Below are 18,062 nucleotides of genomic sequence, written 5' to 3' on the forward strand. Positions count from 1 at the left end.
GCATTGTGGAATGGTCCCTTGAGTAGATGTAAACACGGAAGCTAAGGAATGGCCAAGGATAGGGACAAATGGGAGAAGCCAGCTGCAGAGAATAAAGAAGCTGCCCAGAGAAAGGTAGAGCCAGAAGCAGAGAAAAAGGACAGCTTGGTTTCCTGGGACCAAACCTTGAGATATCTGACCCCTGGGTACCATGAGGTCAGCCTGTGTTCTGCTGATGCCTCCTTCTGTTGTGTAGGTTAGCTTGGGTGGGTGTCTGTTACTTGCAGCCTCAAATGTCCTAACAGTGACAGGGGCATTACCTTTCCCTTGGGCATCCTACACAGGCCCTGACAGCTCACTTGAGCTTAGACTATGGTTGTGAAGCTAGACATATCAGATGGGAAAGCTCTTGACTTTAGCACAAAGAGCTCCTGACTGACAAAGCATTTTCAGGAAGGTTTATTCCTTCAGCATCTCGGAGTCTGACAGTTCTTATCCTAATAAGACAGGAGACATAACCACTAAAATCAATGTGTGAACCTTGTTTTGATTTGAAGTTGTACAAACCAACAGTAAAGGGAGGTTTTGAGACAATTAGGGAAATTTGAATGTAGATGAAATATCATATTAAGGAATTGTTCTCAACTTTGTAAGGAGATATAATGGCATTGTGGTTGTGTTTACAAAGAAGTCTAATTTCATAAAGATGTGTACTAAGATGTTTCTAATGTCTGGGATTTTCTTTTTTTTATTAGAGAGAGAGAAAGACAGAGAGAGAGAAAATCCCAAGCAGACTCCATGCTCAGCACAGAGCCTGATGTGGGGCTCAGTCCCACAACCCATGACCAGAGTCGAAATCAAGAATCAGATGTTCAACCAACTGAGCCACCCAGGTACCCTTGGGATTTTCTTCAAAACACTGTGGTGAAAACAAACAACAAAATGGAATTCCTAAAAGCAAAAAAAAAAAAAGTGATGGAGAAAAATTGATATTAATCTGTGACGGAGCTGGGTAATAGATACATGGGAGCTCATTATATTGTTCTCTCTACTTTTTGTGTTTGAAATTTTCCATAATAAAAAGTTATAGATAGATATTTAGATATTTAAAAGTAAAATATTATATACTTGGACTTAGATGAAAACATATTTACATACAAATATATATGTGGATTAATCAACTGGCATCTTGGCAAGCAAAGTGGTCTGATGGTGGGGTTTCTCCCTTCTTGACAACTGCATTTGTGGGAGCCACCCGAAGATGTCCTCAGTTGTGGGGAGGTGACCCTTCCTGCCAACTAGCTTCTAGGGGTTCTGAGGAACTGCCAGCCAGTCAAGCCACATCTGGGAAGACTCCTGTCCTCTCTCCTCACATAGCTAGCCTTCCTATCCCACTCACTGGTCAGCTAATCCTATCTTAGCATCCTGAGTCCACCAGGTGGTGGCCTTGTGTCACTGCCTGGCTGTCCACACAGGTGCAGACTGGTGCTTCTCCCACCCAATGGCAGGCCCTATGAAGGTGGCCCCTTCTGGTGTGTTAGGCCTCATGCAGCCCCCACACTGAGCTGTGTGCTAACTGTAAGTGATCACTAAATCCCTGGGGCACAGACACCCTGGCATAGCCCCTATTCTGTGTTTACACAGCTCACAGGTGAGAGCACTAGTTGCAACCTGGGCCTCTGAGGCCTGGGGGAACTTTGCCCACTTCTACCTGGGCCTTGATCCAAGTTCTTATTCATATACAATCACTATTTCCCACTTGCCCAGCATAAGGGTCAGGTATCAGTGTTTGACTAGTGGAGGGACAGGGAAGGACCATGTTAGATATTAGATGTGAAAATGGCTTGATAATAATGGTGTGACTATTCAGACCAGGAAATAAGCATCTAGTCAAAGTCAAACAACCTTAAAAACTTTCATCTGACCACAAATCTCCATGCATGGCTCCACTGCAATAAAACAGGAGGCTCCTGGCACTGCTTACCTGCCTCTGAACCACCTGGCAACGCGCAGCTCCTGCAGGAGCTCTTCTGCTCCCATGTCTCCTCCAACGAGAGATGGGTCTGGCAATTACCAGCCCCCTACACTTCTGCTAGGAACCCCCAAGCCTCACTGAAGCCGCCCTGCCCTCTGCTCCTTGGGACCTGTCACATGGCTAGCAGCCTTTCTAGCTGCAGGCTCAGGACCCCGCACCCTCCACCCAACAGCTCTCTTCTGACTCTTGCATCTTTAAACCACTCTCCTTCACCTGGCTCCTTTCTGTCAGCAGTCAGCATACTCAGATCTCTCCTGCTCACAAAGAACAAAAGCCTCCCTTGAGAGACCTCTCTAACTGCCGCCTTTCACAGACAAGCATCTTGCGAGAACTGTTCAACCGTACCCACCCTCGTCCTTCCGACTCTCTTCTCCACCTGCTGCCCCATCCCACCTGAGACTGCTCTCATCTCTCCATTCTCTGGATACTCTTCAGTTCTTTCCCCACTTTTGGCCACTCCTTCCATCCTGAATGTCTCCCTGCCCCTGGTTTCTAGTACATAGCACTCCTCGTGCTCCTCTCCAACCTCTCTGGCTGCTCCTCAGTGACCATTGTGGATTCCATTTCCTCTGCCCATCCCTTAAATGTGAGTGACCTGGGGGTGGGGTTCTGCCCTGGAAAGTCTCCTTGTCTATGGATTTAATTCCTATCCAGATGCTCATCACTCACAAATTCATGCTTCCCTACTGAGCTACAGACCTCCATATCTATATAATGACCTGATGGATGTCTCCACTTGGAGTTTCCCCAAACAGAACATGTCCAGAGGGAACTCATCAACAACCTCCACCAAAACAAATCAGTCAACACTAGAAAAACGTGCTACCCCTCCTGTGTTTCCTAAATTGTTACAAGTCCCCCACCTGCTCAACCTGGAAACCTGGGCATCTCCCTGACTAACCTGCTTCCCAATATACCATCTGTCATTAAGTCCTGTCAAAATTCTACCCTTTAAGATAGGTCTCAAATCCTGTAAAAAGATCAGGGGTTGCCAGGGATTAGGGAGGAGAGAGAGATGAATGAGCAGATCTTTAGGGCAGTGAAACTACCAGGTATGTTACTATAATGGTGGCTACATGTCTTTATACAGTTGTCCAAACCCATAGTAGGTACAACACCAAGAGTTAACCCTAACATAACTTATGGGCTTTGGGTGATAATGTGTCAATGTAGGCCCATCAGTAGTGACAAATGTACCGCTGTCATGGAGGATGTCTGTCAGTCACAAGGGAGGCTATGCATGTTCAGGGGCAGGGGGCATATGGGAACTCTGTACCTTCTCAATTTTGTTGTGAATCTAAAACTTTCTAAAAAAATATATCTAAAAGGAATATATGTGTGTATGTATATATATATATATATATATATATATATATATATATATATATATATATATATAAAATTATATGCTAAAAAAATATGTCTCAAATCCACCCCCTTTCTCTGTTCCTACTACCAACGTCTTGGTCCAGGGTCTCATCTCTCACCTAGTCCAGCCTCCTAACAGGCCCAGTCTTGCCTCCTTTTATACATTCTCCACACTGAAGCCAGAGGGGACTCTCTCAAACAGACAATCCTGCTCCTCTCCCCCTCAGTGGCCCTCCAAAGCTCTCAGCATCAAATTCAAGCTCCACAACATGGCCTGCATAGGCCCTCCACGATTAGCCCTCACTCTAGCAGAGCCACAGGGAATTTCTGCCCCTTCCTCTGTGTTCCAGAGGCCTCTCCTCTTCCCCTTTCCATACCCTCTCCTGGTTAACTTTGACCCAACTTTCAGGTCTCAGTGTGAACACCTTTTCCTCCTGGATGTCTTCTTAGCCCCTGCTGTCTGGGCTAGGTGTCCCTACACTGTGCTTTCACAGAACCCCCCTCATCAAATGCCTGTTTGGATAATATGCCTTTTGTGCCCCATTGGACTGAAAGCCCAAGTGAGCAGGGATGGCATCTGTCATGTTCATTTTTGTATCTCCAGCACCTGGCTCAGGTTTACAGACAGTAAACACTTTGTAAATATTAGTTAAATGAATGAAGGATGTTTCCTGACTTCTGTGCTAAGAGCTCTCAGCTTCCTACTCTGCTTTACTCCATACAAGTAGGCAGCTATGGCCCCACAAGCATGATCCCAGGTAAGTGGTGAGACCAGAGGTCTGGGGGTGGATTCTACTCCAGATAATCAGGGAAATGATACTAGGAGGGCATTCTTCAAGATCTTAAGTGGGAGCAGTTTCAAAGTTGAGGCAAAGTTCAGGCTTTCCCCTCCATCACATGGGAGTGTGCAAACATCTCCACATGTAGGATGCTTTTGAAAATAAACTGATATGGTTCTACCCAACTAAGCTGACCCACTTTTCCTGCCCTTCTTTCTGACCATTCCTGGTCATCGCAGGAATGTTCTCAATGCATATGTGTCTCATAAGAACCTCTGGAAAGTTCACTCTTTTGGTTTTCTCTGAGTTGAGATCAGAGGCAGCTTGGATTTGGAATTTGCTTTCAGAACTCTTGGAAGGGTCTAAGCTCCAGCTATTTCTGAGTAACCTCAAAGGACTCTCCACACTTGGGTGGGTTCCAGCCCAGGTCATTCTCCTTCTCTTTCTGTCCTTGCAGCCAGGCAGACTCTTGAGAGAGGATGGAATTCTGGGTAAATTGTTTGCTAGAAGTGAGGGGGGTGGGGAGTGTGCCCCCACCCACCTGACCCAGCCCTCCCTTCAGGCAAGGTCAGTATCAGCAAACAGCCAGCTGCATTTTCCTCCTGGGAATGCTAAAGAGACTGAGTTAGTAAAAATCTATCTTATTAACAGCCTGACCTACCAGCATTGATCACATTAGAAATGACGCCTGCACACACAGTCCCCATCATGTGCACAGGAGCAAAGCTTCCGTGGAGCTCAAAAAGCCATTTAAATCCATCCAGGGGTGACTCCTTCTCCAAGGGCTCAAAACATCCCCCAAACTAATAACCCCTGACAAAGCACCACCAGGGAAAATTCCTTGCGGATTTGAGATTTTTACTCTGTTAATCTCCTAACTCAATAAAGCAAACACTCCTGCTGCAGCAAATTAAGTACTTTTATTAAAGGGTCCCCTCCTCCATTCTCTCTGATGTGGGTATAGGTCTGCAACCCTCCCAGGGCCTGAGTGTCTGTGTGAGGGGTTGTCAACCCCTGAAACACCATCATTTTCTCCTGTTACCCCCAAGGGGCCCCAGAACCCACTGGGATTTGCAGATTCTTGGATCTGGAAACTTCTAAGACCTCTGGCTTCCCGGAGTAGATCTCACAGCCTGTCAGCTGAGGGAAATGCTTCCCATTCTTTTGTGGGGGTGTGGCCTGGCCCTAAGCACCTCTACTGTTGCAGTTTGCCTGGAGGAGTCTCCGGCACAACTGTCCAGGCCAAGGTGGACTTGTTGGCCAATGGTCAAGCCTTTCCCCTGATCTTTTTACAAGCTTGCTGGTCATACCTCCAACAGTGAGCTGGAAACCTGATGGGGTTAGCTGGAGAAAAGATTAAAGGAGGCAAGGTAGAGAAAGGGGAGGTAGGGAGGTCTGAGCTCCTCTTTTCCCCACTGTTTCCTGCCCCACACTGGCCCCCAAGCTACTTCTCTTTCACATCTGGAATTGGGTTAAGCCATTTGGACTTCTTTTAGTCATTACTGTCCTCTCATTATTGGTTTGAGGTCCATTCAGGACCCTTCCAGGATCTCCTCAAATGCTATCCTCAAAGCCTAGCTTATGAGGAAACCCACCAGCTTACAGATGGTAACTGTCAGATCAGATCCCTTTATATTTCAGGAGGAGCCTCCTTCTAGAAACATCACCTACAGTTTATCAGTTTCATTACAGATTCCATAGTGTAGAAGGCTCTATGGATTCATTCTCAGAGAAACTAGAAGCACTATTATTGTCTATAGTGGCAGACAATTGGGTCTCTGAGGGCCCTGAGGATTTCTTAGCAAGGGCTCTGTGGGTGTGTGTGATAGGCCCTCATGGAAGGTCTGTCCTGGTAATTGTTGCCAGTGATCCTGGATGCAGACCTTGCCCAGTGGAAAGAAGGCACTCGGTCCTTACTGGGTCTCTGAGAAGACCCTTCGCAATGTTCCATCTCTTTACTTGCCCACCTTGGACAAGAAAGGGATGGGAAGCACTAGCTCCTCAGAGGCATTAAGCCACAGTAGCCCAGACTGAGCTCTGGTCATTTGAAATGTCCTATCCTTTCTTCTCAGCCCTGAATAGATGCTCTGGTCTCTGTGGCTATCTCCATTTATTTCCCATCCCAGTGGAATTGCCTCCAGACTTATGTCTTCCCATGGAAATACAAACAGAGTCCCTGGAAGTTGGAGGAAATGGAAGGAGGTAGCAGAGAAAATGGGGAAAGCATGACAAAGTACATAAGCCCTCAAGTTAGGGTCAGACAGGCCTGGGCTATAACCCAGACTCAGCTACCTGCATACTCTGACCCTTGTAAGCTATTTGCCCTTCTAAACCTCAGTATCCTCATCTATAAAATGGGGATAATAATAGTTCCCACCTCCTCAGGGTCATTGGGCAGCTTGAGGGAAATGAGCCCATAAATTATTTAGCATATAAAAGAGCTCACTGAATGGCTGATAAATAGAGGTTCAGGGGCTTCCAGACAGGGATTGGGGCCAGCCATGAGGCTAGGAATTCATTCCTTCCCTGAGGCCTGCAGGCATTTGTTAATCCACCCAATGGCCTTTGTTCCAGGAGAGATTGGAAGGAGGAGCTTTAGGACATCCAAACCTCCTCTTCCTCGCTCCATAGAGCAATTTACTTCCCAGGTGAGTGACTGCTGGTGGGTGAAGAAGGATCCCAGGCCATGGCTGGAACAGCTGCCAGGATCTGGGTATCCTGGTGGCTCCCAGGCAGAACTAGTCCTAGGCACAGGTGGAAGTTAGTCCATGCATTCTCAACCAGGGCAATATCAGCTCCAAAGAGGTCTCGGGGGAGCAAAAAAAATTTTTTTAGGTATTACCATGGTTTGTGGCACTCCAAAGTTTAAGCCAACCTCACAGAATCATGTCCCTTAGTATTTAATTCCTCTCATTAGAATAAATTAAATCAAATTCCAATTTAATAAAGTTAATTTAAATTAAAATTTCTTAGGAGCAAGAGGCACATTAATAAAAAAAAAAAAAAGGTTGAGAAACGTTGGTATGGTCCATTTTCTGGACTTCCTCAGCTTCCTTCCCAGGGTCCCTCCTCTCTCATTGGCCCTTTTTGCTGCCTCCTTCCTTTTCCTTGGACTTGTGGCATCATTTGGTGTTGCTGACCAGTGCAGTGCATTTAGAAGCCCACTCTGTCCCAAGCACTGTGTATGGCCAGCACTATTCCTTACTCCAATCCTCTTTTGGCTGCATGACTTTGCCACGTGGTTTCCCTCCAGCTTTCTGACTCTTCTCTTCCTTCTACTGCTCTATATGCACAGTTTTTCTCCCCCCCCCCCCGCCCCCCGCCAATATGTGCCTCCAGAGCTCCACTCTGCCTGTTCCACCCCAAACTCTGCAGAGTCTCTTTTTTTCAGAGGCCCACTGGCCATTCCACCTGGATTTTTCATGGTATATATTTTCCTTCCTCCAGGAAGCCCTCCCTGCCTACCCTACCCCCTTGGTGCTTTCCCTTCTCCTACAGCATTTAGTTTGAACCATTTGACAAGAAAGGATATATATCCTTGTATTATTCTCTCATGGTCTCATGGATGTCTGTTCTACTTTTCCACTTGGATTTTAACCTCTTTGAGAATAAAGACAAAGTGATAAGTATCTGTTTGCTCCTTAGTGTCCAGCCCAGTCCTGGACACTAGGGAAGGCAGAAGGGGAGGTCTTTAGGGACCAGGAAGTGCCCCAGCAGAACTTAAAGTACAAGATGCCACTAGTCAATTGTCCTTCCCACCAGGAGGGTCAACTCAGCCTGGGCCCCAGGCAGACTGTAGTGGGAAGCTCCCTTCTCCCTTCCCTTGGACTCCACCTTACCTGGCTGACTCCTTCCACTCCATCTGGTCTCCGTCATGCTGCAGAGTGTCCATCTCTGTGAAGAGGGTAGGGTTGGGAGCCTCATCTTCCTCCCCCAGGATGTCCTGGAGCTGCTCAGCAGCTGGAGACCCTGTAAAAAGAGGGCAACAGGGTCTGCTGAATGGCCTGGGGGAGGCAGAGGGCTGCAGGGCCAATTGAAATGGAGTGGGAGCGGGAGGCCTGGGTGGCTTGGTGGGTTAAGCGTCCGGCTTTGGCTCAGGTCATGATCTCACGGTCCGTGAGTTCGAGCCCCGCGTCGGGCTCTGTGCTGACAGCTCAGAGCCTGGAGCCTGTTTCAGATTCTGTGTCTCCCTCTCTCTCTGCTCCTCCCCTGTTCATGCTCTGTCTCTCTGTGTCTCAAAAATAAATAAACGTTAAAAAAAATTAAAAAAAAAAAAAAGAAATGGAGCGGGAGCCGGGTTCAAGAGAAAAGTATTTCCGAATTTAGTAAAACTAAGTCCAGTTTCTGGGAAAGCTAGACTCATGCCTCTGCAGTTGGATGTGGGTGAGATATTCTTTGAGATAAAAGGGATGAAGGATTTAATCTGCATTCAGACTCCAGGGTCTTGTAGCTGACAACAAAGAAGGATAGAAAATGGCCAAAGCTGGGAAGTAGCAAGGACAGGAAAGCAAGGACAGGAAACAGAAAAGTGAGAAAAACTCTGACCCAACTTCAGCATAACAAACCCAGAAGGACTCCTTTTCTCATTGGGGCCCAGACCAGTCAACTCCCAGTATTGGCCATGAAGGGGCAGTCAGCTCTGCAAAAGGACGTGCTTGTACCAGCGTGCCACATGAGCCCACCTTCTTCATGGGCAAAGTGACAACCTATTCCTGCACTCCTGGTCTGCCTTCCAACTGCCCACTGGATGTCACCTCCTAGGTGTCTCTCAGGCACCTCAAAAGTCAGCATTCTAACACTGAAGATGTACTCTGCCCCAAACATGTTCCCCCTTTTCCTGCCTCCCTTCCTTCTTTCCTTTCTCTCAATATTTCATGAAAGTCTACTATGTGCCAGGCATTGTTCCAGGTGTCGGAAAACAAAGCTGTGAAGAAGGCCCATACATCCTTGTTCTCTTGAATGTCTGCTCTAGTGGCAGAAACAATAAACAAGTAAACAAATGCATAAATAATCATTTCAGGTAGTGATAAACATCCTGGAAAAACAACAACAACAACAACAACAAGAGAACTACATTAGATAGATTGATTAAGAAAGACTGCTCTGAAGAGCATGTGTTTGAGTTGTGACTTGGAAGATGAGAATGAATTACTTTTGCATCTCTGGAAAAAGAGTGCTCTGAGTGTTTCAAAGACTCCGACGTGAGAATGGGCTGGCCATTGTGTCTAGACCATGGTGAGCAAGAGAGAAGCATGACATGATGTAGAATGCCTTGCATGTAGAAAGGCATAACTGTCCACCAACTGTATGGGCTAGACACTCTGGAGTCACCTACACCTTACCACTTTCTCTTACCTCTACCCTCATATGGAAAGTTTTCGAAAATATGTCCCTCCTCACCAATCCCTTTGCCCCTGCCCTGGTTCAGTCTCTCCTTAATTGTCCCTTGGGCTTCATCAAGTCTTCCCCTTCCTCCAAGCCCCTCTGTCCCTTCAAATTATCATCCTTACAGGCCCTCACTTAATTTCTCCATGGTTTCCCCATGGTCAATAATTTCAACTACGTTTTCATCATACTCCTCGCTCTTACTCCTTGACTTCCCAGTAAAACCAGGCAGCCAGTACCCAAACAAGAATTCATTGGCCCAGTCTTCCTCTGTGCAGGAGTGTCATGGGGGGACAGGGAGAGGCAGTGTGGTACTGTGGTATAGTGGAGACAAGGTGCACAGTGAGCTTGCAACCCAGCTAGACATGGGTATGAATCTCAGAGTTGCCACTTGCTCATGAGTGAATTCAGCTTGAGTGAGCAGGGTTGTTGGGAGGAACAAGGAGATTCAGATAAGGAGAATAAGACACATGACATGGGGCCTAGAATGTAACAGGTGCTGATCCCCTTTACTACCAACCCCAGCACCCAGGCTCATGAGCCCCACCCAATGGTGAAAAAAAGATTTTCGGGGTGCCTGGGTGGCACGGTTGGTTGAGCATCCAACCTCGGCTCAGGTCATGATCTCGTGGTTCGTAGGTTCAGGCTCCGTATCAGGCTCTGTGCTGACAGCTTGGAGACTGGAGCCTGCTTTGGATTCTCTCTCTCTCTCACTCTCGCTCTCTCAAAAATAAATAAACATTACAAAATTTTAAAAACAAAAAAAGAAAATGAAGTATTTCCACTCTCAGCAGGTCTCAGAAGTGCAGCCACCTCCCACTCATCCTTGTTAGCACCATGTCCCATGTCCCCTGATGCCATTCCTAACCTTTGCTCCTCTCTTCAAGCCTCTTGATCCATCTCCTACCCACTTCACCAAGGAAATAAAGGCCTCTAGATGTGAGATTCATCACCTTCTCCCTTCTAGTTCTGTACCCTTACCACTTTGTAGTCCATTTTTGAACAAAGGAGTCCTTCCTCCAACTTAATCTCTGGCTCCACTCATTCCCTTCTGCTGGATCATTATTTTATCAACAAGCCTTTGCTTACCTTGGTCTTCATCTCTCCACTCTTTTTCTCCTAGCCTATAAATAGTTCTTCCTACCCTGTAACACTCTTCCATGACCTTGCCTGCCTTCCCTGCTCTCTTGCTTGCCTTTCCCCCCAACTCCTTGAAGGAATGGTCAGCACTTACTGTCTCCACTTCCTCCTTACCCAATTACTTTCCAACCTGCTCCAACTGGTTCAATCCCACTACTCTAAAGGACATTGACTAAGGCAGAGACTTCAACTGGCAGCTCAAAGACGTGTTTAGTTCAGCCCTCACAGAGTATAAAAGTTTTTGAAATTGTTGCTAACATAAAGAATTGTGAGATTTCATATAATAATCCACATTTCTGACTTTTCTTGAAAATTCAGATGCTCTGACAACTGTGCCTACATTCCTGCTTGGCAACAATTAACCAAAGCTGAATGATAGCTGCCTTCTTTAGGTGGGCATATGCATTTTTTAAAGTTCTTTTATCTGAGTATTGTTGACACACAAGGTTATGGGCATATGCATCGTAGTTTGCCACAGTCCCCACTGCTCCCTACTCAACTCTGCTAATCTCATTTACGTTATGCACCTGAGTTTACAACTCTGCCCTCAGATCGCTCTTATCTTATTCTCAACGAGTAAAGTAATAAAACCAATCAAACCAACAGGTCTGGCTTATCTCTCTGGGGCATCAGTGGTGCTGACTGCTCTCCTGAACTGAAACACTACTCTTAGCTCTTGTAACAACACTTTCTTGATATTTTTTCCTACCTCTTCAAGGAATCCTTAGTATCTTTCCCTGGCCCCTCTTGCCTGTCTCACTTAAATCTTAGTCTTCCCCAAGATTTCTCATTAAACTTCTCTCTTCTCCTTCTACGCTCTTCCTGGGCCATCTTGTGTTATGGTGTCACCCTGTAGATGAGGTCACCCATGTCTCTGGGCCCTGCCTGTATTGAACATTTCCAACTGTCAACTGGATTATTCCATGTGGGAGTTCTGCAGCCTCCTCAAGTCGACCTAATATATTCAAAACAACTCCTTTATGCCTGCCATTCTCTGTTTTGAATAATAGCACCCCTAACTCTCCAGCCATTCAGATAAGAAATACCGGACTCATTCTTGAAGCCTCTTTCTGTCTCACTGTTCATGTCCAATCAGACACTAACTTCTTTCCCTTGCTTCCTAAATATTTTTCAGCTGTCTCCCTTTTTTCCTACCCATTGCCACCATCTTGACTCAGGTGCTCATTATTTCCTGTTCCTATTGCTGCAAGAGCCTCCTGCTGCCACTACTGCCTCTGGTTGTCTGATCCACCCTATTCCCTATGTGGCAGCCAAGTTTGCCTTTAAAACATTTCAAACATATTCACATGACACACTCCTGGGAGTCTTGGTGCTCTTTGAGCAGCACCATAAAATATTTTGCATTTGAGTTAGAAATAATTTTACCTAGCAGAAATTATTAATTTATCTGTATATAGCTCAATCTGCCTCATTTAAATGAATTTTATTTCTGAACTTTTCTATTACTTTAAACATCATCTTTTCATTGGGTTATGGATTGCTGACACTTGCTAGCAGGCATCAAAGGTTAAAGTTTTATAGAAAACTAACAATTGAACAAATAACCTTATTTTTTCTTTACACTGGGAGAAGCCTATGACTGATTCTGAGAGGACACAGCAATCAGAGTTCTAGAACAACTCTTTTAAAATGTAGGTTTGATCAGGTTACTCTCCGGGTGAAAAGCCTTCAATTGCTCTGTATTACCTAGAGCCTAGGGTCACTGACCTGGCCCAAAACATCCCTTGTGATCTGGCCCTTACCTGTCTTTTTAGGTTCTATCATGTTTCTCAGCCAGATGCCCTGGAACCCAGTTACCCTTGACCCCAGATACCCCAGCACGCCCCCTCCAATCCCAGATATCCTGGACCCTAACCACCACACACAGTTCTCTGACGAGGAGGGCACCTTACTCCTTGGATCCTTGTGCCTACTCTTCCCTAAGTTTGGAATCCCCTTCCCCTTAAAGGCCAGATAGGAAGACAAAGAGATGGAACAACCAATAGGGAGATGAGACAGGGCAGAGAGCAGGACGCCTGAACCAGCCCTGTCTGGGGCATTACCTGCTCCCTGGAAGAGCTGAGCACTGAGGTCTCCGGCTGTCGGCACGGCTTCTGGCCCCAGCCTGTCTCTGCTGCTGCTGCCCTGGCCACTGCCTCCAAACGTCCTCTTCCCCACCGGTCACAACAAACTCACTTTGTTTCCAGTTATGCACCAGGGGAGGTGTAGGGAGAGAAGAGGGAGAGAGAGAGAGAGACAGACAGAGGGAAGGAATGTGTGAAAGACGGGTGGAAGAGAGAGAAGGCTATATGTGGGAGAGAAAAGAGATGTAGTGTGAGAGAAAGACTATATTGAGGGTGAATTAAAGATACAGTGTGAGAGAAGTGTGTGTAAGAGAGAGAGAGAATGAGAGGAAAGAATGTGAGAGAGCAGTGTGAGGGGTGGGGGTCCTCAAGTGCACTGGAGAGAGAGAGGGGCTCAGCAGCGCAGAGGCTGGAACAGGCAGCTGGGTCTTCACGGTGGCAGGGGCAGGGCGGAACAGCTGCGGGTCTGTGAGAACACTGGAGGAACTGCCTCTGTCCCGCCTCCCCCATGAGGGCTCCAGGAGAGCCCCAGCTCCTCTCCTTAGGCCCCTTTATAAAGGCAGAGGTAGGATTTGCCTCAGACTCCCCGGGGCCTCCTTAAGAGCCTTGGCTGCAGGTGAGCGGCTGGAGAGTGGCTGCCAAGACAGAGTTCTCTCAGCTGCGCAGAGTCCCGGGGAGGTGGGATGGTTAGGGAGGGTTGTTGTGGGGTCTCGGGTTTCAAAGCCACCATGCTTGGTCAGTAATGTTCCACGCAGCTGGTTTTTCTCTGTCCCCAACTTTTTTTTTGCTATTATTTTTTTTAAGTTTATTTATTTATTTTCAGAGAGAGAGAGAGAGGGTGAGGATGAGCTCACATGAGCAGGGGAGGGGCAGAGAGAGAGAGAGAGAGAGAGAGAGGGAGAGAGAGAGAGACAGAGAGAGAGAGAGAGAGAGAATCCCAAGCAGGCTCTGAGCTGTCAGTGCAGAGTGCAATGCAGGGCTCAATCCCAAGAACTGTGAGATCATGACCTGATACAAAACCAAGAGTCAGATGCTTAACTGACTGAGCCACCCAGGAGCCCCCTCTGTCCCCAACTGTTAACCCAGACTCCTGATCCTCTAGCTCTTTCTTTATCTACTTCTAGGACAAAGTGCTAAATACCATCACTCAGTGGATGTTTCCTGGGAGCCCATGGACAGTGGGAACTGGTCACTTGAGGCTGTGGGGAGAACCCCACCGGGGAATTATTTTGCTCTGCTGAGAAACTCCTAATCTCCTGGGTTCGGTTCAACAAGTTCTTACTGAGTACTTAGAATGTGCCAAGGTTGATTAGAGGTCACTGGGCGGCTACTGCTCCAAGGGGTACTGAGCCCTGGATTCTCTAAGTCTCAGGGCTAGGAGGGAGCTTAGCTGTTGTCGAAGAATCTAAGCCCTTCACTTCACAGATGAGAAATTTGAGACCCAGTTTACACCACAGAAAGGCCCCATCAGGCCCCAAATTAGGGGAACCTGGAGGAGAGTAAAGTCCACTGACATCCTCCACCCTACACTGCCCACCTGCCTATGGCTGGCCCCACTCACATTTTCATACTTGGGGCTCAATGATCGAGGGTGCCCACTTTAAAGCTGAGGAAACAGGGGTGCCTGGGTGGCTCAGTCGGTTAAGCATCCGACTTTGGCTCAGGTCATGATCTCACGGTTTGTGAGTTCAAGCCCTGCATCGGGCTCTGTGCTGACAGCTCAGAGCCTGGAGCCTCCTTCAGGTTCTGTGTCTCCCTCTCACTCTGCCCCTCCTCTACTCTTGCTCTCTCTCTCTCTCTCTCTCTCATAAATAAATAAATAAATAAATAAATAAATAAATAAATAAATAACTTAAAAAAAATAAAGCTGAGGAAACAGCAGCAGAAGGTCAGGGTGTCTGTTTAGGTACTGGGCTCCAAGCAAACACCACCATCCAGAAGTTTCTGCAATGCTGGGCTTCTCAGCAGGACAAGACAGTGAGTAGATGGGCCCCTCCCCAGGGTCCCAGGCTCTACAGCTCACAAGCCACTGTGGCTGATGTTGGCCCATCTCCTCTTGAGCACCACTAGGTAGCTACTCCATGCCACACTGGGTCAGGGGCTTTGGGTGACCCCAAAGCACCCAAAGAGAGATTGTCAAGGATGCCAGAAGATTCTCTTTATCCATGTGGTGCTTTAAGAGCCCAGACCTGGGTTTAACACCTGACTCTGCTGATTACTAGCAGTAGGATTTTGGCAAAGCATTTAAGTTCTCTGAGCCTTAGTTTCCCCATCTATTAAGTGGGAATAATCAAGCCTACCTCACTAGATTGTGATAGCCATTCAGGAAGATAATACATGTGATGTGGTTGGCACAGTGCTTGGTATACACCAGTCACCCAATAAATGATATTGCTATTTTGTTGTTGCCAGCAGGTCTGACACATTTCTCCCTTGTTACCAGTCATCAGCCTGGCCCTTTTAAACATTCCAAGGGCTCAATCCTTTTCAGCCTCTAAATGCTCATGCTGCTCCCATGCTGCCTCCCTGCCCTCTGCCCTGAGGGCCTTCCACTCTCTCTGCCCCTCCCTCCTGCCCACAGAAGGTTTAGCCCACCACACGCTGGGCTCCTGGATCAGGGTGGCTCTAATGCACTGTGGGCCCCACGTGCGTGCAGCACATCAGAAGTTAATCCACATAATGAGAAATGCCACAGGTAATAGCCCCTGTGGTTGATAGCACACAGGGAGAGTCACATAGCGACGGCCCATGATATGACTCCCCCAGCAGTTGCTGGGAGAAACATAACCCAGCAGGAACAAGCTTCAGGAAGCACACTAAAAGAAGCAAGCAGAATTGTGCTTTTACTGGGTGGGGACTGTCCAGTTATTGGATGACTAAAGCACAAAATGATCTAGTATACTACAAACAAGCCAGTCTTCAACAACTAGTAAAGACCCGGAAGGCAATTAGGCAGTCAGGAAGTCAGGATGAGGATTTCGTCCTGGGGCTGGGGCCCTGGATGAGCCCTTTCAGAGATTCTCTCCCTCTGTCTTGAGTTCCACATGAATCTCTAGTTGGCCAACTTTGCAAGATCGGAGTCTACCTTGCTTGCATCATGCTGCTGGTCCCCAGTACAGGGCTCACACAGCATGGGCACTCAATAAATATTTGCTGGGTGAATGAATTCACTAATTAGCACTCATGAGCGTATCATCTGGGATTAGGCTTGGCAAGAAAGGAGCCAAGGACGAGGAAATGCTGTTAGGGGTGGAGCTGGGTGGAGACTTTGGATAGCTCAAGGCAACTGAATATTGGGGACTGGGAGACTGATCTAGGGTTCTAAAGTCATCCCTGCAATTGTGTGAGGTGGGTCTTGAGAGGTGATATAAAAGCCCCCCAATCCTAACTTCACAGACAGCAAAATTCTTTTTCTAGGAAGCTGTCCTAAAACTCCAAATGTGTTCTCTAAGAAGAGGAAGCGAATCTGCCCCCTTTAGTGTTTATAGGGATTCCTCTTATCATGGTAATGTTAGGGATGTCAGCCCAGTCCATACCCAAAAGGATGTCCTCTGGCAGCTGTGTTTATGGAATGTATGACCTGTGCCCCTTGGCTACAGTTAATCATTGGACATCTAAGCCAAGCCTGGAAATTTTGAATTGGGTCTCTAAGATAGCTGGGGCCTTTCCTGATGGTCTCTGGAAAAGAGAGCATGTAAACTAAGATAAAAGGGCACAGAGATGCAGAAAGGGCTACAGAGAGAAGGGAATGGAGCAGACCCACAGAAGAAGCAGGGGCAGGGGCCAACAGTCCCAGAGAGGGGACTGAGAGGTGCTATGTCTACCCATTGAGCCTGGCTGTTTATTCTGCTTTGGGACTGTGAAAAACTTCTTTGGTTTTGTAATAACACGTGTGCGTACGTACACACACACACACACACACACACACACACACTGCCTCCTTGCCCAAGCCAGCTCAAGTAGGTTTCTAATACATATGATCAAATTACCTTCTTAACTATGAGTGCCCCTTATAGGGAATTCTAGGGTTGGAGATTTTCTTCTTTGTACCTTCTTAAAAACTCCAAGTGTAAGAGTTATAAAGAATGTTGGGTCACTGTAGTAAGAATAGTTAGAATAAGAGAGAACAGGAATCAGTAAAAGAGGGGAGTAAAGCAATGGCAGAGCAGGCCAAAGGCAAGAAAAGAAGGAAGGCCAAGGAAAAGAAACCTTGGCCCTGGCCCTGGCCAAGTGAGGAGCTGTCAGAGGACTGGCAGAGCCTGGCCAGGGCACTGCTGGCTCCCCTACATGCTAGTGGGTGGAACCAAGGTTTGGCAGATCTTGGTGTGTTGGGCAAGGGGGAGATTCAACCAATTCCAAATAAGAGATCCCTCCACCTTCTCCAGGAAGGGCGTCATCCTCAATATGCTGCAGAGAAAAGAGAGCAATGACACTTACCTCACTGGAGCCCCAGAGGAAGAGATTCTGACATTTAAGGGGAGCCAAAATAGTAAAAGGCAATTGATTGTACCATATCCATGATTTATAATGTAAGGTATATGAAATGTCCCCAGTAGTCTTCAATTAGCATATGGTTTTTATTGTTTTGTTTTGGTGACTATAAATGCAGTAAAGTGAGGAAACTTATTTAAAATCAAATTAGACAGTTACTGCTTCTCCTGTCTAAGCCAACAGGGGTGTGGGGGCCTGATTCACACAGAGTCTTGACATGGCCTGCAGAGGACCCTGGGTGGGAGTAGGGGGAGAAGGAAATGTCAAAGCCTCCTTCAGGTTTTCAAGGATGTTGAAGGGCTAGACTTAGAGGAGATGGTCTTTGTGTTTAGTTCAACCCATTATGTGGCCTCGGCTGTGCAAAAATGGGCCCTGAGCCAAGGAGGGCCAGGAAGAAAAATTGACGTCACTAAAAGGAGGGGACTGAGCATGTATGTGAGGACGGGGCTCAACACTGAAAGCAAGAACATATGAGGGGACTCAGGAGGGGACAAGGGTGGGCAGGAGCCCCCAAAATATGTGACAGGAGGCTGGAACTGCACAGAAAAATGTGCAGTGGAAAACTTCCAGTCGCCAGAGGAACACAGATATCTAGTATGTATCTCTGCAATGTTAAACTTGGTTCTGAACCTTCAGCAAAGCCTTCTACTCACATATATGCCATGCATAACCAATTTGGGGAAAACCAAAGAAGGTCTGAACTCCATGCCTGAGAAGGCCTAGAGGTGAAGGCAGAGAACAGGTACAGGCAGTGAAACATAGTGAGATGAGCCCACTATGGAGGGACTTGGAGCCAGACAG

The 18,062-nt window shown here is 47.1% G+C and overlaps 1 protein-coding gene across 1 annotated transcript in view; it reads right to left on the reverse strand.

Moving 5' to 3' along the window:
- Positions 1 to 18,062, reverse strand: part of SLC4A5 (solute carrier family 4 member 5) — a 92,031-nt gene that overhangs the window by 54,127 nt on the left and 19,842 nt on the right. The window contains 1 exon segment of the mRNA XM_042932750.1: positions 8,001 to 8,130. Within this exon segment, the coding sequence (XP_042788684.1) occupies positions 8,001 to 8,130 (130 nt within the window).

This window comes from Panthera leo, chromosome A3 (genome assembly GCF_018350215.1).
Source record: "Panthera leo isolate Ple1 chromosome A3, P.leo_Ple1_pat1.1, whole genome shotgun sequence".
Lineage (NCBI taxonomy): Eukaryota > Metazoa > Chordata > Mammalia > Carnivora > Felidae > Panthera > Panthera leo.